Source organism: Neolamprologus brichardi, chromosome 6 (assembly GCF_056152115.1).
Source record: "Neolamprologus brichardi isolate AB-2024 chromosome 6, ASM5615211v1, whole genome shotgun sequence".
NCBI lineage: Eukaryota > Metazoa > Chordata > Actinopteri > Cichliformes > Cichlidae > Neolamprologus > Neolamprologus brichardi.
Window position 1 is genome coordinate 7,339,933 of NC_142109.1, and position 18,300 is coordinate 7,358,232.

The window sequence follows — 18,300 nt, forward strand, 5'->3', positions numbered from 1 at the left end:
ATTCCAAGCTCTTCTTTGGGTGTTGGCTGCCTTTTGTTCTGTTCTCTGTCCAGATGATTCCACACTGCTTCAATAAGTTTGAGCTCCAGGCTCTGGAAAAACCAGTCCATGACTGATAGTATTCCACTGTGTGTTTTCCCATACAGCTACATGTTTACTGAATTGGCATTGTGTTTGGGGCCATTGTCATGCCAAAGCAAAAGCCATCACCAATAAGATTGTATTGTTTGTATATGTTCGCAGTTCCATCCAATTTCGCCAAAATGCCCAACATCACTGGCTTGAAATGCAGCAGTCACTGTTGTACGCCTCATAAGTTCATGACCGTTTGACTCAAAATTCTGAAATCTGATTTCACTCCTTGATAAGAGGCGTACCAATTGTAATTTGGCAACCTCAGCCTTTGTTCCATGTTAACCTTCCTTGACAGCTAACCTTCTGAGACCATTTCTAATGAGGCTTCTCATTTAAGGTATTTGGTAGATTTCTTTAATTTCTTAATTTCAGATACTATTCATCTATTGCAAGTAGTTTTTAAGCAACACCACTTTTTCTTTTGTCCTCCACAGTTCCACATCATGCAGAGATCCACTAGATTTTCAGGTGATGGCTCTTTGGAGAATATCCTGTTGGTGCAGAAATAATATTTTTATGCCTATCAAACTGTTTTATTGTTGGCATCTTTCATAGATTCAATTAAAAAAATGGGGAGGGTTAACTCGGAGCAGACTAGGATTTACACTCACATTAACACCTACAGGTCATTTAGAATCAACAATTAACCTTTCCCTGCTGGGGGGATTTTCCCATGACATTTTTATCAGACATTTCTGTGATTAACCACAATAAGCCAGTAATTGGTTGGAATCCCATCCCTCCATTTCCTCCTCTTTCTTTTTTTGTGTTTGTGTGTGAATGTTATATACCACAGCCACAGCATTTAAATGTCCTATTTCCTCAGGCTGGCAGTTCATGTCTGTCCAATCAAGGTTAGAATTAGGGTTAGGGTGGGGACTAGGGGTCTAAGTGAGCATTTGCAGATTGAGTGTCATCACCCCATGAGGTTTTGGATTGGAGGTATAAAACTTGTTGCAACCAATCCACTGTCTTCAGTCCAGAGAAAGATTACACGTTTACAATGTTTATACAACTGTATTACTTCTCCAAGTGCTGAAACCTAAGGCTTTCATTACAAAGGTGTATTTACACGTCAAATATTTACTGATTTTCTTTCTCACCTACGAACAATTACCTACCTGGAGGGGAAGAGGGGCCTTTACTATAACCAAAGCTGTGACAGGCATGCCATTGCAACACCCATCAGAGACGTTTTATTGTTAATATGTCACCCGAGATGTGGAGACATGTTATTATAACCCACTTAGGAGCTATCAGTAACATTCACGTGGTAATTCTTTCACATTGAGAAGAAGATACCTGTTTGTCTGCTTTTTTCTGCTTTCTATTCATGCTGGTATGCAAGGAAGCTACCTGATGTCATATATCGCAAACAAATGAAACAGCAGAGGCAAACTCTAACTGTGAGTGGGCATAACACAAATAGAGAAGAGTGGACACGCACAGTAAGAAAAACCCTAATTTATTACAATTCTTTATTCTACCATGTAGTCTTCTATTTCAACTTGTAAAGTAACAAAACAAAAAACATCACAGCACAAAAAATACACAATGGTGTCACACTCTCTTCTTTAATGCATTTATTGACACTGAGTCATTGCCATAGTCATAAACATTGGTGGAGTGTTTAAAAGGTGTTGCAGTCGTCCTGATGTACAAATCACATCTGTTGTCAAGCCTTTAAAAAGTTTAACGTTTCCTAAAATGTAATTTTTTTAAAAAAAAGCATATATATGCACTTTACAGCTGAGTACATATGTTCCATATACTGAGTGATATATTTTAGCTGAAACACAAGGCACTTACTGGGGCACCTTTGAAATACTGATGAGGATGTGCAAACAGGAATACAAGATCAACACAGATACTGGCCATGTGTGGCCATCGTCAAACGCTTCCCCTTCACTGCCTCTGGACAGACTGCTTTTTTTTCTGTTCCTACTCATGCCATGTCTCAACATTTGTTCAAAGCAAATGTGTAATCATTATTGCCATATACACACCTTTGTCTACCCACAAGAATTATTCCTTCAGGCAGGGCTGATCCTGTTAAGACCATTGTCTTGAAACGATTAGTACAACAAACACTAAACTAATATAATCTGCGAGTGAAGGAGCTCCGACCTTCACTTGTGTCAATATGTTTGTTTTTCGTTTTGTTTTTTAGTTTGTTCTTCTTGTGATTAGAAAAATCACATGGTCAACATAGCTTTGTGTTGAATAAAATCTGTCACACGTCATTGTGTTCTAAGTCTGAGTCGAGGTTTTACTGTTAGCTAAAATAAACAGCAGAGATATGAGAGCAACACTGAGCACTTTTCTATGTGCAAATTAGTGAGATAACTGCTGACATTGTCCTGTGTAGCGTAAGACCTCTTGTGATTTAGCATTTTTAAATTAATATTTTTTGGGGGTTGGAGGCAAGGCAATTATTCTGTTTGCTTTTGGCTTGGAAATTAAGCAGGTGAGGGGCTATACCAGGACTACATATTGCACGTAGCAACTGGTGTACCAAACTGAAACCATAGAAACCTTTACATGATCAGACCGAGTCAAATATTTTGATTTCAAACTGACTTAAGTACAATCTATAAGAAGACTGCTGTGCAAAATCTTTTCCATAAACACATAATTACCTCTTTATATGCATAAATATTGTGTAAATGGCTTTGCTCAAATAAAATCAACTGTATCAAGGGTAGCTCTATATTGTATGTTTTAATATTACATAATTGTGTGTGTTTTGGTGTGTGGACCGTACTTCCTATTGCTCCCCACATCCTTGTTTCCTCACATCTTTATTGTCTAGGAAACAATCTGAGTCGATGGAAGCACTCTGTGGGGGTTGTCGAGCGTAAAAACTACACAAGGCCGGGGTGCCAGCTGTTTTTCCTTAGCAGCTTTGGTAAATTTAATCCACAAGCTTGCCTGTGGAAAAATCCTTTAGGAAATCAAGCTGTAGATGAAATTAAAAAGATGGGTTTATGAAGGCTCGGTTCACCCAGATTACACACATTCCCTAACTTCTGTTATTTAGCTGTGCAGCGATGTGGTTTTGTTTCTCTTTGGAGTAAACATTTCCTAGTGGGTTTATTATCTCAGGCCCCAGTTTCAAGTCTCACCATGATATTAACTTGGTAAACTGTGGTTTAATTTAGAGTAAAACAGACTATGAAGGTGGGTGTGGTCATTACTGTATGAGTTACTATTATATGAACTTACTTTTTGACCTTTGGTTCTCTTACTCATCATCTGGGGTTTTAAAACCAGAGACCAGTTAAAGCAAACATATTTGAAATGCCCGAGACTTTTTATCAAGCCTACTAATAACTACAAACAGCTATAGTGGTTGAGGAAATGATCCAAACAACATTGCTATCCTTAGGAGTCTAATGACAAAGTATTTCAACAGAAGAAACTGTTTGCACTGATGATTTAACATTACCCAGATAACAACTAGAGCTGTAGAGATACTCAGTATATCTCAGGTCAATGTGAAAAAAAAAATATAAAGTGGATCTGCATGCTACGATTAAGGATCTGGCTTTTTTTTTTCTTTGCAATATGGATGAACTGACCTTTTCAAAGTTAAGACAGCTAAATGCATGTATGGTGTAAAAAATAACTGTAATACAGTACAAAAAGGCCCTGCTGGAGTTTTGCTCATTACAAGACCACTGTACTCAAGTCTGTCTTTAGTTATTATTGGTTGGAATGGCTGAACTGTTGCATGGCTCTAACTGTGGAAGGGATTTTTATAACCTTATACACCCACAAAAGCTTTCCACAGTCATATGCACTGCATTATGTTAGTAAAACCAATACGTTTTCATGCCCGGGTATTAAATACTAGTGTTTTGTCAGGAGCCACCAGCTTCACAGAGATCTACACCTTTGGTTTAACTCCTTAATACAACACAAATGAGGAAGTAAAGGTCCTGTTTTAAAGAGCAACAATATATCAACAAAAGGAAGTGATGGAGGCATACACTGAGGGACTGTAGATAGAATTATCTGGATTTTCTATGATATGCCAACATAAAGACATTTCAGTGTATCTTAATGTGCACCAAGGTATCCAGAGTGAGTCTCACATGTTATGTACCTTTTTTAAACTATTACACTAATACATTTTAACGCCCAAACCAAAGAATATCTTGCACGTATCCCTGTGAGATGCCAGTGATTTCTGATAAAATGTTAGTATGAGACACGGTGATAATGATGATGGCAGGCTGGAAAAACACAAAGTCAAACTCTCTGGTTCTCTGAGTTGCTGACATTCATCTTAACTAACAACAGCTGGTTTGAGGAGTAGCGCCCTTGATGGAACCACCACCCAAGACAAAGCATCACTTTGTCTCGCCCCAACACCTGCAGAGAGGTTCAGCACTTCCCCGTCCTCTCCTTCTTCTGATTCCTCCCCGTCCTCTGGCTCCCTTCTTACCACCTGCCCCAGACCTCCCAAAGCCCCCAGCCCAAACATAGACGCAGCTGAAAGTCCAAAGCGCAACAGTGGGGAGTCTGAAAGGCTGAGTGATCCCATGCTTCCTCCTCCACCCATGGAAAAGAGCGGTGCCCGGTGGTGGCCTAGAGCTCTGGCATGGCAGAAAGCAGAGAGTGGCAAGGACGTCCCAAGGCCCCCAAGAAGGGCTGCAGCAGCCCCAGGGATGATGACAGGAGTCCCGCCTACAGAGGGCTGTTCAGTGGCACTCTGGTGGGTAGGAAGGCACAGCCCTGTCCCTGACCTACTTGAACTACCCGGCTCTTGGGCAACAAAGTGCCCATGAGCCTTGATGTGCTTGCGTAGGGAGCTGGGGTCTGTGTAGCGCTTCAGGCAGCCTGCCATCTTGCAGTAATAAGGCTTGTCCACGTAGTGGGTGCGAGTGTGCTTGAAGCGGTCACTAGAGTTGGAGTAGCGCTTGCTGCAGCCTTCATAGGGGCAGATGTAAGGCTTTTCCCCTGGAAGAAAAGAGAAACAAACAAATATGAGTCAGAGACAGAAGGACAAAGGAAGGAGAAATGGAGGGGAAAGAAATTATTTGATTTGAGAACAATGCCAGAGAAGGATGTTGTCAGTTTGTTTCTAACTCTTAAGATTCATGGTGTGTCATTGCTTAACAAGGAAAGGAACAAAGAAGAAAGTGTTATTCCAATGTGACACTTTTTAAAAGAACAAAATAAAATACTGCATAAGAACAAAAGATATAAAATACTTTATTTTTAATGGTCAAATCCCATTATGTCGCCTTTTGTAAGAGCCTCACTGGGACATTCCTTTTTTTTTCAAAAGGTTTAATTTGCTCCTTCTTTACATTATTAGAGTAGTATTTTGAGAGGTGGAGGTGTGTGTGTGTGTGTGTTTGTTGTAGATTTTATTTAAGCAAGTTAAATCGTGTAAATTTGCAATCTCTTTTGCAAGTGTGTACCCAGAAAATAAAGGTAGCAGTAGGATGTTTGTTGAAGGGAGCCGTTTCTCGTGTTTTCAGCAACATGAACATTTTGAACACTTCTCTTACAAACTCTAATTGATAATCAAGATTGTAATGTATGTAAAATTAAACATATGCTTACTGTTAAATCAATGAGATGAAATGAAACCAAACAGAACAATGGACAACAACATCAACATTACATTCACATAGTAATGTGAAACTTCTTCAAACAACTGTCTGAAGGCTCACTTTGACAACCTGTGAGTAGTAAAAAGCATGATCTATTGTTCAGATCTGTTTTTGTTTTGGCTTTTGGGGGGGTCATTCTTCAGTCTTAAGAGCTTGAAAAAAACAATATAACAATAAGTTTATAAGGATGTTTCAACTCTCACCCAAGAGACTTTTTCAGTTCTATAAATACAAGGTGGCAAATCCCAGGTATTTAAACCCCGGTGGGGGTTATCCCCTTTGGAGTTGATGCTGATAGGAGAACCACTGCTGATCATCTGAGTGCTCACATGAGCCAAGGTGTGAAAAAAGATGTGGGTCATTTAAGGGTGAAACAACTATGAGACCTTGCCACACCCTTCATGTAAACTACTGAGGTCACTTGAGGTCAGGTGTGTGTGCGTTAAAGTTCCTGTTTAGGAGTTTTAAATGGTTTGAAAAGAATCAGACTAAGAATACTTTATTAATCCCTAAGGAAATTATGGAGGCGTTTAAATCATCTACATAGATTAGATTAGAATAGCTGTTGCTGCCTATACTGTGCTTGAACAATAAAATTGTAATTTGAATGACCATCATTAAACAGTGGTGGTGGGTTATGATACCATCAATCAAGGTCTTAATACTACTATGACCTGGATGGTGAAAACCTGCACAGACGTCTGGGTTTTTCACAATATTTTTAAATGGGAACAAATTTTGTTTCCCATGTGAATTGGTCACAGTCTTGAACTGACCTCTATTTAATTAAAAATCTGATTTGGGCTTTTGGCTGGACAGACAACTCTGTCCCTTATACTAAAGTTACAAAACAGTGTTTGGAGATCATGGCACACCAACAGTACTGGAGCTATTTATAATCGCCTTGAGTTTGAGGGCTCACCTCTACTAAAAAAAAAAGGAACTGAAGGAAAGTAGTCAGCAACCACTGATATTTCCTAATAAGAAGGTTTTTACAAGAAAACATTTTTCCTAGCACTGGCTAAAACTACAGCAGGTAAAACAGGTCTGAGCTACAAGGAAAAGACACTTGTTTTGTGGTTGGATATTGTAGCTAAAATCTAACAAATTTCGGAAATCTATTCAAACAGTTGACGTAATTTCAAAGCACGTACTTGAAAGGTCTCTGGAAAGCATGTCCGTAGAGAGAATGGCTGATAGTTGATAGAAGTGTTTTTGCAAAGTGATGTCTAAGAATGTGAAAGACAGTTTCCAAAATCCATAAAGCTTTCTATGCTCGGCAGCAAACAGCTAACTCAGTTACAGACATTTTCAGCCTCCGGTGGAAGAGACCAGAAAAAAAAGCTAAAAGTGAAATAAAGCTAAAAGCTCAGTTTGCAGTGGTTCTCAAACTTTTCACAATGAGTACCACCTCATAAAATATATGGCTCTTAAAGTACCTCCCTTATGACCGACATTAAAGTACAGTAGTATAGGCCTATTTAACACCACATACAGTTCACATGACGCAATTTTATTTCTTATATGAATGTTATTTATTCAAACTGTCATAAACAGGATGTGACAAGTGATAATAATAACAACTGTACTGCATTAAACATTCACCGCAGGTGGGATGTCCGGTCTTAAGTGATGACATATGAAACCTGCTTCTGGGTCCAAACTACTCTGCGTTCATTAAGGCTGTTGTGTTTTTAACATATTTCAATGCTTTGTATCTTGTTCTATTTAATCCGAACTAGTCCATTAAAACAGTCAGTGATCACTGTCGGCCTCTCTCGGTGTTTATTACCACTGTTCATTTTAAAATTCAGTTTTTAGAACCTCACGATGTAACTACATCCCAGCTAGCAGCAGTATATTAATGACTAACCTCATATTGCAGTTGTTCTCCTGACTGCAGTTTGGTCCGTTTACAGCATCCTGCCATACGATTGCATTTGTCCCTAACCATCGGGAACCCTCACTTTAACTTTTATGGAGTGGAAAAAAGATAACATTTATCCTCCAGTTTCACTGTGTTTATGTTATGCTAACCAGAGCTGTGTAGCTAGCCACCACATAGCACATCATTACATACCAGCCAGCCCAACTTTAGTAACTCTACAAACATAACTTCTGTTTAGTTTTCATTTATGACAGAAGTGATAGCAGAGTTGTACGTTTTAATTTTTCAGAAATCACTCAGTCAGAACATGCTATATTATCTAGTCTTAAAATATTTTTGGAAACTTCCCACGTACCACTAGAGGGAGCCCATGTACCACGAGTGGTATGCATACCACAGTTTGAGAATGACTGGTTCAAGTCATTGCTGGTTTTGATGGGACTGAACTCACCTGTGTGCGAGCGAGTGTGTATCTTCAGGTTCTCCAGACGTGAGAAGCTCTTGTTACAGGTGGGACAATGGTGTGGCTTCTCATTGGTGTGTGTGCGGATATGAATCAGCATTTTATACCTAGAAATCATAACAAATAAAACACACATTGACAATCAAGATGTGCCGTTTTTATTTTTTCAGCATTTTTACCTAGGATGTGGCTGCTGATATTCAAATGTGTCTTATCTTGGAAGCCTGACATATGATGCTTACATTATATTGAAAAGATCAGGACTCACTCTGATGACCTGTCACACTGGATTCAAAGCTACTATTGCTTGCATGTTTTCATTTCTTTGTTTCTTAACGCTAAAAACCAATAAAAACCCTGAGAACCATAAATTTCACACCCAAGCCTCAATTGTCGTGGCCTGGTACCAAGCGACTCGCAGATGGGTACCGGTCCATGGCCCATGGGTTGGGGACCGCTGTCTTAAGGTATTACTTAGGAAATTACATTGCTTTTAACACCTGTTGCTTAGAGACTGGTATAATTTTTATGAGAAATATGCTTTGTGTCGTCCTCACGACAATGGAATGAAGCCACAGAATACCTTGCATTGAAGCCCCTCCCATTTCGAGCACAGCCTTCCCATTGGCAGCAGTATCCAGAATCCTTTTCAGGCTTGACATGGAAGTCGTTGATGTGATCCACCAGGTCCTGCAGTGAATCGAACAGCAGGTGGCACTGAAGGGCAAAAGAGGGAATGAAGCAGATGGCTGATAAGAAACCTGATTGTGACCTTTTTAGGAAGATTTCACACAAACACTTGATGTTTTTTTCTTCTTATGGCACTGTTTCTTTTTAATTGAAAATGTTTGAACTGTATACCATTAAAGTATACCATTAAAAGCAACCTTTGTCAAAGTATCTACAGTTCCACAGTTCAGTACAGTAGGTGCTATTTCCTAAATTTGTAAACTCTGTAACATATTGTATTATTTAAATAGTTTCGTCTTTTACTGTTACTGTCTTGGAGCAACTGTAACCCACACAATTTCCTTAGGGATTAATAAAGCATTCTGATTCTGATTCAAAGGATTAAAGAGAAAATAAGCCTCTGTCTCTAGAATTTTCAGCATTGTCCCAAGATATGGATTTTATATCTGTAAATTCAATGTAAATTAAAAAATAAAATGAAAAAGCAGAATCATCCTACACAAAACAAACCAATAGTCGATTGTGGCAGAGGCGTGGTCCTTGGCTCAGCTGCAGGGGAGGAGTGGTGCAGTGAGCTCAAGGGGCAGTGCCAGCGAGGTTGGTGGGACACGTGTGTGGTGTTATAGTTAATGAGCTCTCTCTCTTTTCCTGTGTGGTTTTTAGCGAAGCCGGAGCAGAGAGTGGGGAGGTGTGTCAGAGTGTGGCTGGAAGCTGCTCGCGTGGGTGCCAAGCCGGAAAAAAACGACAAAGAGACTGTCAGTAGTGTGTGTGATGGCAATAAAAGGAAAATAAACACATACAGTGTGTCCATTTGTGGTCCTTCTTCACAGCAATAGTATTTTCTATAAATTTGTATATTTTAAACATTTATTTTAAAAAGTTTCTATTGCACTAAAAATCAGGTAGCATGACAGATGTTTTGTCTAATTAAATTAATATAATGTAGGAGTAGGTCGTGGATAATAGGCATTGATTTGTAAATAACTGGACATAAACTTGAGCTATTATATAATATTACACGAGAGTATCTTTCTAACTAAATAGGCAGCTTGTTATCTTTTGCTTGAGGTTATATCAAGAGGATATAAAACGTTCTGGGGTCTACTTGAAGGAAAGGCAGATGCAAAATTTAAAGTGAGGTCAGAGGTCAAATGTGACATGTGTTTGGATGCAAACTATAATAACATGATACAGGCACGTAAGCAAACACTATCAAAAACATAACCTCCTCGGCAGAGTGAACTGCAGTTTAAATGGCAGGTAATAAGTATGTGTAAGTATAAAAAGATCATTTCATAGCTCGGATAAAGCCATCATAAAAACATACTGTTATAGATGGGTAACTCTAAATCTTTAAAAGGTTTTTTTCCTGTGGATTCACAACAGTCACAAACCCCATGAATGTGTGACACAAGCTTGAAGTGTGCAAGCTGATCATCACAAAAAATTATTCTTCTTTGCTTCATATTTATGGTTCATCCCATCTTCAAACTTAGTCTTAATTTTTGTCTCAAGTACACAACTATACATTTGTGTGACTTTGATGGCTCTGTGTGCGGTATTTCATATCAAAAATCCTTGAAAGAGTAGTTGTCAAACAGCTAACAGATCATCTGCAGAGGAATGGTTTATTTGAAGAGTTTCAGTCAGGTTTCAGAGTTCATCACAGCACAGAAACAGCTTTAGTGAAGGTTACAAATGATCTTCTTATGGCCTCTGACAGTGGACTCATCTCTGTGCTTGTCCTTCTTGACCTTAGTGCAGCATTCGATACTGTTGACCATAATATCCTATTAGAGCGATTAGAACATGCTGTAGGTATTACAGGTACTGCACTGCAGTGGTTTGTATCATATCTATCTAATAGACTCCAATTTGTGCATGTAAATGGAGAGTCCTCTTCACACACTGAGGTTAATTATGGAGTTCCACAGGGTTCAGTGCTAGGACCAATTCTGTTTACATTATACATGCTTCCCCTAGGCAGCATCATTAGAAGACATAGCATACATTTTCACTGCTATGCAGATGACACCCAGCTCTATCTGTCCATGAAGCCAGATAACACACACCAATTAGTTAAACTGCAGGAATGTCTTAAAGACATAAAGACTTGGATGGCCACTAACTTTCTGCTTCTTAATTCAGATAAAACTGGGGTCATTGTACTCGGCGCTGAAAAGCTTAGAAATATGGTATCTAACCAGATTCTTACTCTGGATGGCATTACCTTGGCCTCCAGTAACACTGTGAGGAACCTTGGAGTCATTTTTGACCAGGATATGTCCTTCAACGCACATATTAAACAAATATGTAAGACTGCGTTCTTCCATTTGCGCAACATCTCTAAAATTAGAAATATCCTGTCTCAGAGTGACGCTGAAAAACTAGTTCATGCATTTATTACTTCCAGGCTGGACTACTGCAATTCATTATTATCAGGATGTCCAAAAAACTCACTGAAAAGCCTTCAGCTAATCCAAAATGCTGCAGCAAGAGTACTGACAGGGACTAGAAAGAGAGAGCATATTTCTCCTGTTTTGGCTTCCCTTCATTGGCTTCCTGTTAAATCCAGAATTGAATTCAAAATCCTGCTCCTCACATACAAGGTCTTAAATAATCAGGCCCCATCTTATCTTAATGACCTTGTAGTACCATATCACCCTATTAGAGCACTTCGCTCCCACTCTGCAGGCCTACTTGTTGTTCCTAGAGTATTTAAAAGTAGAATGGGAGGCAGAGCCCTCAGTTTTTCAGGCCCCTCTTCTGTGGAACCAGCTTCCAGTTTGGATTCGGGAGACAGACACTATCTCTACTTTTAAGATTAGGCTTAAAACTTTCCTTTTTGCTAAAGCATATAGTTAGGGCTGGACCAGGTGACCCTGAATCCTCCCTTAGTTATGCTGCAATAGATGTAGGCTGCCGGGGGATTCCCATGATGCATTGAGTTTTTCCTTTCCAGTCACCTTTCTCGCTCACTATGTGTTAACAGACCTCTCTGTGTTGAATCATATCTGTTATTAACCTCTGTCTCTCTTCCACAGCATTTTCTTTTATCCTGTCTTCCTTCTCTCACCCCAACCGGTCACAGCAGATGGCCGCCCCTCCCTGAGCCTGGTTCTGCCGGAGGTTTCTTCCTGTTAAAAGGGAGTTTTTCCTTCCCACTGTCGCCAAAGTGCTTGCTCATAGGGGGTCATATGATTGTTGGGTTTTTCTCTGTATCTATGAAGCGCCTTGAGGCGACTTTTGTTGTGATTTGACGCTATATAAATAAAATTGAATTGAATTGAATTGAATATGAATGTGAGTATTAATGGGTAACTGTGGCTTGGAGTGTAAGAAAGCTATAAAAAAAACAGGTGAAAACAGTCTGAGGAGCACTGCTGCTGCTGGCAAAAAGGGAGATTCTGGCTATTATTAGCCTGACGTGATGATCTGTAGTTACTGTATGTAATAAATTTAAGTGTGACAGTAAGTAAGTAAGAGCATGTCCATTAATCATAGCATCTGTTGTTCTGATATATGAGTTACATTTTGTACAGTTTACCTAATCAAGGTACTTCATTGTTTTTCATTCATTTTTTATACATAATTATTAATCCTTTAGTTCTTAAAATACCAGAATATAATATAGGAAATGGTTGATTTTGACCTTTTAATACACCCAACTATATTTTTTTAAAAACACAAAGTTTCTCTGTTTAAAATTATATAAACAGATGAAAAAGTAAATCACCTTTCACACCAAACTGATTAATTTGTTATTACTAGATCACACCGCACACCACACTAATTTTTTTATACTGTAACCTCTGATAGCGTTTATCCCCACTGACCTCTTTTTCTGTAACTCTCATCTTTATATATTTTGTTTGCAGCGCCACTTAGTGGTTGCAGGCTCTTTTTCACCCTCATTGAAGAAACTGCTTGTGCCTGCTATTAAGTGTAGGGTTTGAAGCGCGACACATGATTAATAATATTATCTGCCAAAATAATATGACTCAAGCTTCTGCTAAAATGCATGCAATAAAATATAACTAATATATAAGTATAACTAAACCTATAATATTTAATTTCACGTACCTTCATCCAACGGCAGGCCAACTGAGCATCCATGGAGGGTTCCGGAGAAACCGGCTTCTCTCTAGTCTGACTGATGAACATGGAAGAGGGAAAGCTGTAGCTTCTTGGTGGACTTCTAACTGGGACATAAAATGGGTAGCCCTGTGGTGAAGCACCAGGTTCCACACCTCGGTGAAAAGGTGATTCCTAAAGCAGCGGAGGATAGAGAGAGGTCAGAGCAAGAGAATTTTGTGGCAACAAAGGCAAGATGTTCATTAGCTATTCACAAGAAAAGAAAAATAATTCATTTACTTCACCGTTAACGATGAAGAAAGAAGCAGACTAATACTAAAGCCTGCCACTTTGAGCTTGATCATTAGAAAGATACAACTATCAGAGGAAATGGAGGAAGGTTGTGAAATAATAATGTACTCCCTCTGATCGTGTTTACTTCAAGTGTGTTAAAGTATGATTTAAGAGCTTTTGCATCCATGACATGTATGTTTATTAAATGGGGATTGAAGGTCTGCATTTGTTTTTTGATTTATAATTAGAATACACTTCAGCAAATCCAGTGATGACAATGAAAAATGGCTTGATAATGTAAAAATGAGGACTTTCTCTGCTAAATGATTAATCTGGTCCAAGAAGGGAGATTTTGTGCCGTAAGTAAAGGAGTTGTGTGTTTGATGTTTTCACCATTATAGCACGGCTAAAATTTGATTTAGACAGAATCACTGCGTGGCTGTGGGCTGTGTGCAAATTAGATTCACTCCCTGGATCACTTTTCTATTCAGTCCTGCTGAAGAAAAATGGAGCGCATTCAGCCACGATCAGTCACCGGTTTGAGAATTCTAAGATTGTGGTCATGCCTGTTCAGAAGATTAAGCGATTACACGGATACGTACACGTACCTGGAGTGTGTGCTTGTAAAACATTTTTATTATTCTTTTTATTCTTGCAATCCTCTTTAAAATGAGTGCAGCACACACCGGCCACGTGTTTGTAATGAACCCCGCTCAGGTTAAGGGAATGTAGCATTCCTGGGTATTTCAAAAACTGGACAAACATTAAAGGAACTGTTTGACATTTTTAGAAACGTGCTCATATGTGTTCATGCTGAGAGACCAGTGTTGGGGAGTAACGGAATACATGTACCGCCGTTACGTATTTAAAATACAAAATATGAGTAACTGTATTCCGTTACAGTTACCGTTTAAAATGGTTGTATTTAGAATACAGTTACTTTGTTGAAATAAATGGATTACACGGCGGTACTTCCCTGTTTCATATTGTGGCGGGTCAGGACTGTTTGGGTTTTGTTTGACAGCTACGTTCTGTTGTTCCAGGTGGCAGCGTTACGGTTGCCATGGTTACAGGGTGACGCTCTCTCTCTGCGTGTTTCCTGGGTGAGAGAGTGCCTGTTGTTGTTGTTGTGCTAAGCTAATAGGCAGAATGCTACAGGTATAGCTCTAAAGAATGTAGCATCATAGGCAGTGTAGTCCGTGCTGCAGGGAGAATGGACTGCCATACACGTTATGTGTCTGTGAGCGAGGGAGGGAGAAAAAGGAAAAGTACGAGCTGTCATCGAGCAAAAACGGGAGCTGGAAGCATGTAAATATAATAATAACCACTGCAGCCAAGAAGAGTGCCTGACGAGCCCAGCTGTAAGTAAGCTATTAAGACTCGACTGTACACCGTGTTCGTGTTTTTCTCTAAAACAATAAGTTCCGTTGGAGCAGCCTTTCAACGCCTCTCTCTGTCTCTCGCTGGCAAAGTTGACCCAGACAACAAAGTAAAGCTAGTTTTCGGCTATGAGCCCGACACAGAACCCACCGTATTAGCCAGAGGTCCCTTTACTACGGTTCGGGGCCGCGGACCTTCAGTAACAGTAATAAATCACAGCAATAGTACATTCATGTAGTTGTAAACAGCATGATAATATATTAAGTAATCCAAAGTATTCAGAATACGTTACTCTCATTGAGTAACGTAACGGAATACGTTACAGAATACATTTTGGGGCATGTATTCTGTATTCTGTAATGGAATACATTTTAAAAGTAACCTTCCCAACACTGTGAGAGACAGATGTGACTCACATGTGTACTGTAAAGGTAACACTACAGCCAGCAGCCAGTTAGCTTGTAAAATATTCATTTGTGAGCTGTACAGGTGCTAGTAGTCCCAAAAACCGCTGTTCTATTAATGTCCTCTTGGGTTCCGCTCCCATTTTAAAATGCCAAAATCCAGCTGTAACAACTACATCTCTGTACAAAAAAAATTATATTCACATTCACAACAGCTTCACAGTTGGTGATCTCATCCATTTTGATACTTTTAAGACATCAATTCAGGGGCATGTGCATTTTAATCCGACCAGTGTGCTGACACAGGGAAAGGATTACCATTTCCTAGGCCTCACTTCTGCTTATCTGAGATCTTAAACAATCACATGACCCTCTATGAGTAAGCATTTTGTCAACAGTGGAAAGGAAAATCTCCCTTTTAACAGGAAGAAACCTTCAGCAGAACCAGGCTCAGGGAGGAGCGACCATCTGCTGCGACTGGTTGGAGTGAGCAAAATAACACAGGACAAAAGACATAATGTGAAAGGGAGCCAGAGATTAATAACAAGTGTGATTGAATGCAGAGAGGTCTATGAACTAGTGAGAAAGGTGGCTGAAGAAGAAATACTCAGTGCATCATGCAAATCCCCCAGCAGTCTACACCTATTGCAGCATAACCAAGGGAGGATTCAGGGTCACCTGATCCAGCCCTAACTATATGCTAAGGACAGTTTTAAGCTTAATCTTAAAAGTAGAGATAGTGTATGTTTCCCAAAGCCAAACTGGAAGCTGGTGCCATAGAAGAGGGGCCTGAAAACTGAAGGCTCTGCCTCCCATTCTACTTTTAAATAATCTAGGAACAACAAGTAAGCCTGCAGTGCGAGAGTGAAGTGCTCTAATACGGTGATACTACAAGGTCATTGAGATAAGATGGGGCCTGATTATTTTAGACCTTGTATGTGAAGAGCAGGATTTTTTGATATCTCAAATCAAGATCAAAAAGGTCAACAAAATTTGAAGCGGAGGTTTGGCAATACAAATGTGCAACATAGAAGATGTCATTTTTTTCTCCCATTAATTTTTAAACAAACTAAAATGCTATCCACACAATCCTTGAAAGCATTATCTAGACTCGCAAATTGACAAGCAGTTTTTGACAACAATCATTTTTCAAGCTTGATACACTGTTCACAAATTGCTGTTATAAAAATGGGCCAGATGCAATCTTAATACAAGGTATTGATTCGGTCTGATGCTTTGCATGCTAAGTATACTGCACCCAGCCACTCAATTCAAATCGTTTTAATCCCCATATCCTCTCTGAAATGTCACAAGAGATTGAAGTCATTAGCAAGTTGACCCAGACAACAAAGTAAAGCTAGCAAAACACAACTTTCGTGTTTGCACACTACTTGCAAAGTGCATCAACGCAAGGAGCGGTAGCATTAGTGCACTCCAGCAAACATGTGGACTCACCCGAGAGAAGAGGTGTGGCTGAGGGCTGCTGCTGCTCTGAGGGGACTCCATGGGAGAGGATGGAGAGAGGGAGGATGGCGAGGAAGGGGATGGGGAGAGAGAAGAGGCATGGCGCAAGGAGGGGGACAGGCTGAGGTCCATGGCTGGAGGGGTGAAGCAGGACCCAGGTCGTTCTTGAGAGGAAGACAGGGAATCTAGATTAGAGATTAGAGATAAAGCAGGATCCTTATTACATCCATCACAGTATCGTGATTCATTCATTGATTTCTTGCTTTGCTGAGGTTCATTTCACAAAATGTCCCTGTAATTTTACCAACGCGTTATTGTTTGCAGGTAATGCCACGGTCTTAGCAACACCCCTGCTCACTCTTTTTAAATATTTTACAAAATATTTTCAATATATCTATACCTTTTCAATTTCATTGAGGCATGTAGAACATTTCTAAAATTTCTAAAATCCTCTGACTTATTTTGTTCTTTCTTCTTCTTAGATTTTATAACAATCACAATAAAAGTAATAAATGAATCATGAGGCACTTTTCAAAACAAGAAGAAAAAATTGCACAAAGCGACTCCCAGGCCATTTCATTTTGTTATTATCGCAGCTATCTGAAACAATCACACAGAACTCATTAATGTAAGTGCATGGTGCTTCATCCATACTGGACACAAAATAGCTACTAGCCCTTTGTTTGTCATCAGTAGTTAAAGCACGCCATTTATCAGTTTGAAGGTTGGTGGATCAATTCCCAGGCTACCCCAGACTGCGTGTGAAGTCATCATTGGGCAGGATACTGAAACTCCCCCAATCCATCCTTCAGAGTCTGAGTGTATGTGCGAATGTTAGACAAGGCACTTGGCTATGGATGTGTGCATGATTGGGTGAATGAGACTTTTAATAACAAGAGCTACCATAAACATGGAAGGGATGACCCTGGCATTGTTCATTAGTTCAGTCACGCCATCCATTGTGAATGATGGATTAGGTCCTCTTTATATGGTGATATATGGACTATTTATTATTATTTATATGGACTTGAGTTTTTCCTTGTGTGAAGCTCAAAATCTCTTCTCTCTGTCCTAGGTTCACCACTCACCCCAGCTTCAGCCCTCTGCCTGCACCCTCTACTCTCAGCCTGTCCTACCTGCCGAGCTCTCCAGAAACCTTCCTGAGACTATATTTGCAAATCAACCAACTGAATTTGTTGTAATCTCAGTTTCTATTTTCTGCCCATGGGTCCTTTAACCAATAGCAACAGCAGTGTTTCTGTGTTAAACAGAGACGGAAGCACACAACGCAGTAATGCTGAGCACAAAAGCTGACACAAGAATGAAGACACAAAGTCCATTGTGTTTGTGAATGTCACAGAGGTGCTGTATTTTTTTAGGTCACTTCATATCAGTGTCACACTCCTCTTGTTATGAGCTGCACCGACAAAAATGGGGACAATCTTCTCGAGGACACAAATGATCTACTGTTCACTGGGTTTGCAATAATAGGTTACCAGGAAAGTGAGGACAGAGAATCAACCTATTACGCTATTGCATTACCACAGTGATAAACTTAATTACTGCGCCATGACAATATCAAAGTCATGTCATGTGTGTATTTAGGAGAGTAGAAATGATGGAGAATTTATTTCGGTGATGCTAAAACTGCCAGATGTTTACCAGGTTAACTCGTACCTGGAGAAGAGGGAGGTGATGGAAAAGTTGTGCACTGTAGCCGCAGTCGTTTGATGCTGATGTGGGCACAAATAGAGGACGGGCAGCTCCTCTTTCCCAGTATACCTGGACCGTCTGTGCGACCTGAGGGAAGCTTCAAGTCCAGTGGCTCATCCACAGACAACATGGCCGCTGATTATTGTTGCCCACCTAGCAACAGAAAAA

General features: G+C 39.8%; 1 protein-coding gene across 2 annotated transcripts in view; it reads right to left on the reverse strand.

Annotated features, from left to right (window-relative positions):
- Positions 1–1,705: 1,705 nt before the first annotated feature.
- LOC102797588 (zinc finger protein GLIS2-like) overlaps positions 1,706–18,300 on the reverse strand; it is a 36,624-nt gene continuing 20,029 nt past the window's right edge. Inside the window, exons 2-7 of one of the 2 annotated variants that reach the window (XM_006804366.3) lie at positions 18,097–18,285; positions 16,411–16,583; positions 12,887–13,072; positions 8,697–8,830; positions 8,102–8,220; positions 1,706–5,100 (exon numbers count right to left, since the gene is read on the reverse strand). In XM_006804366.3, coding sequence (XP_006804429.1) covers positions 4,427–5,100; positions 8,102–8,220; positions 8,697–8,830; positions 12,887–13,072; positions 16,411–16,583; positions 18,097–18,262 — 1,452 coding nt within the window. In that variant the 5' untranslated portion in view covers positions 18,263–18,285 and the 3' untranslated portion in view covers positions 1,706–4,426. Of the gene's footprint in view, positions 5,101–8,101; positions 8,221–8,696; positions 8,831–12,886; positions 13,073–16,410; positions 16,605–18,096; positions 18,286–18,300 lie in introns of both variants that reach the window. The other variant, XM_006804365.3, reaches the window with a different exon arrangement.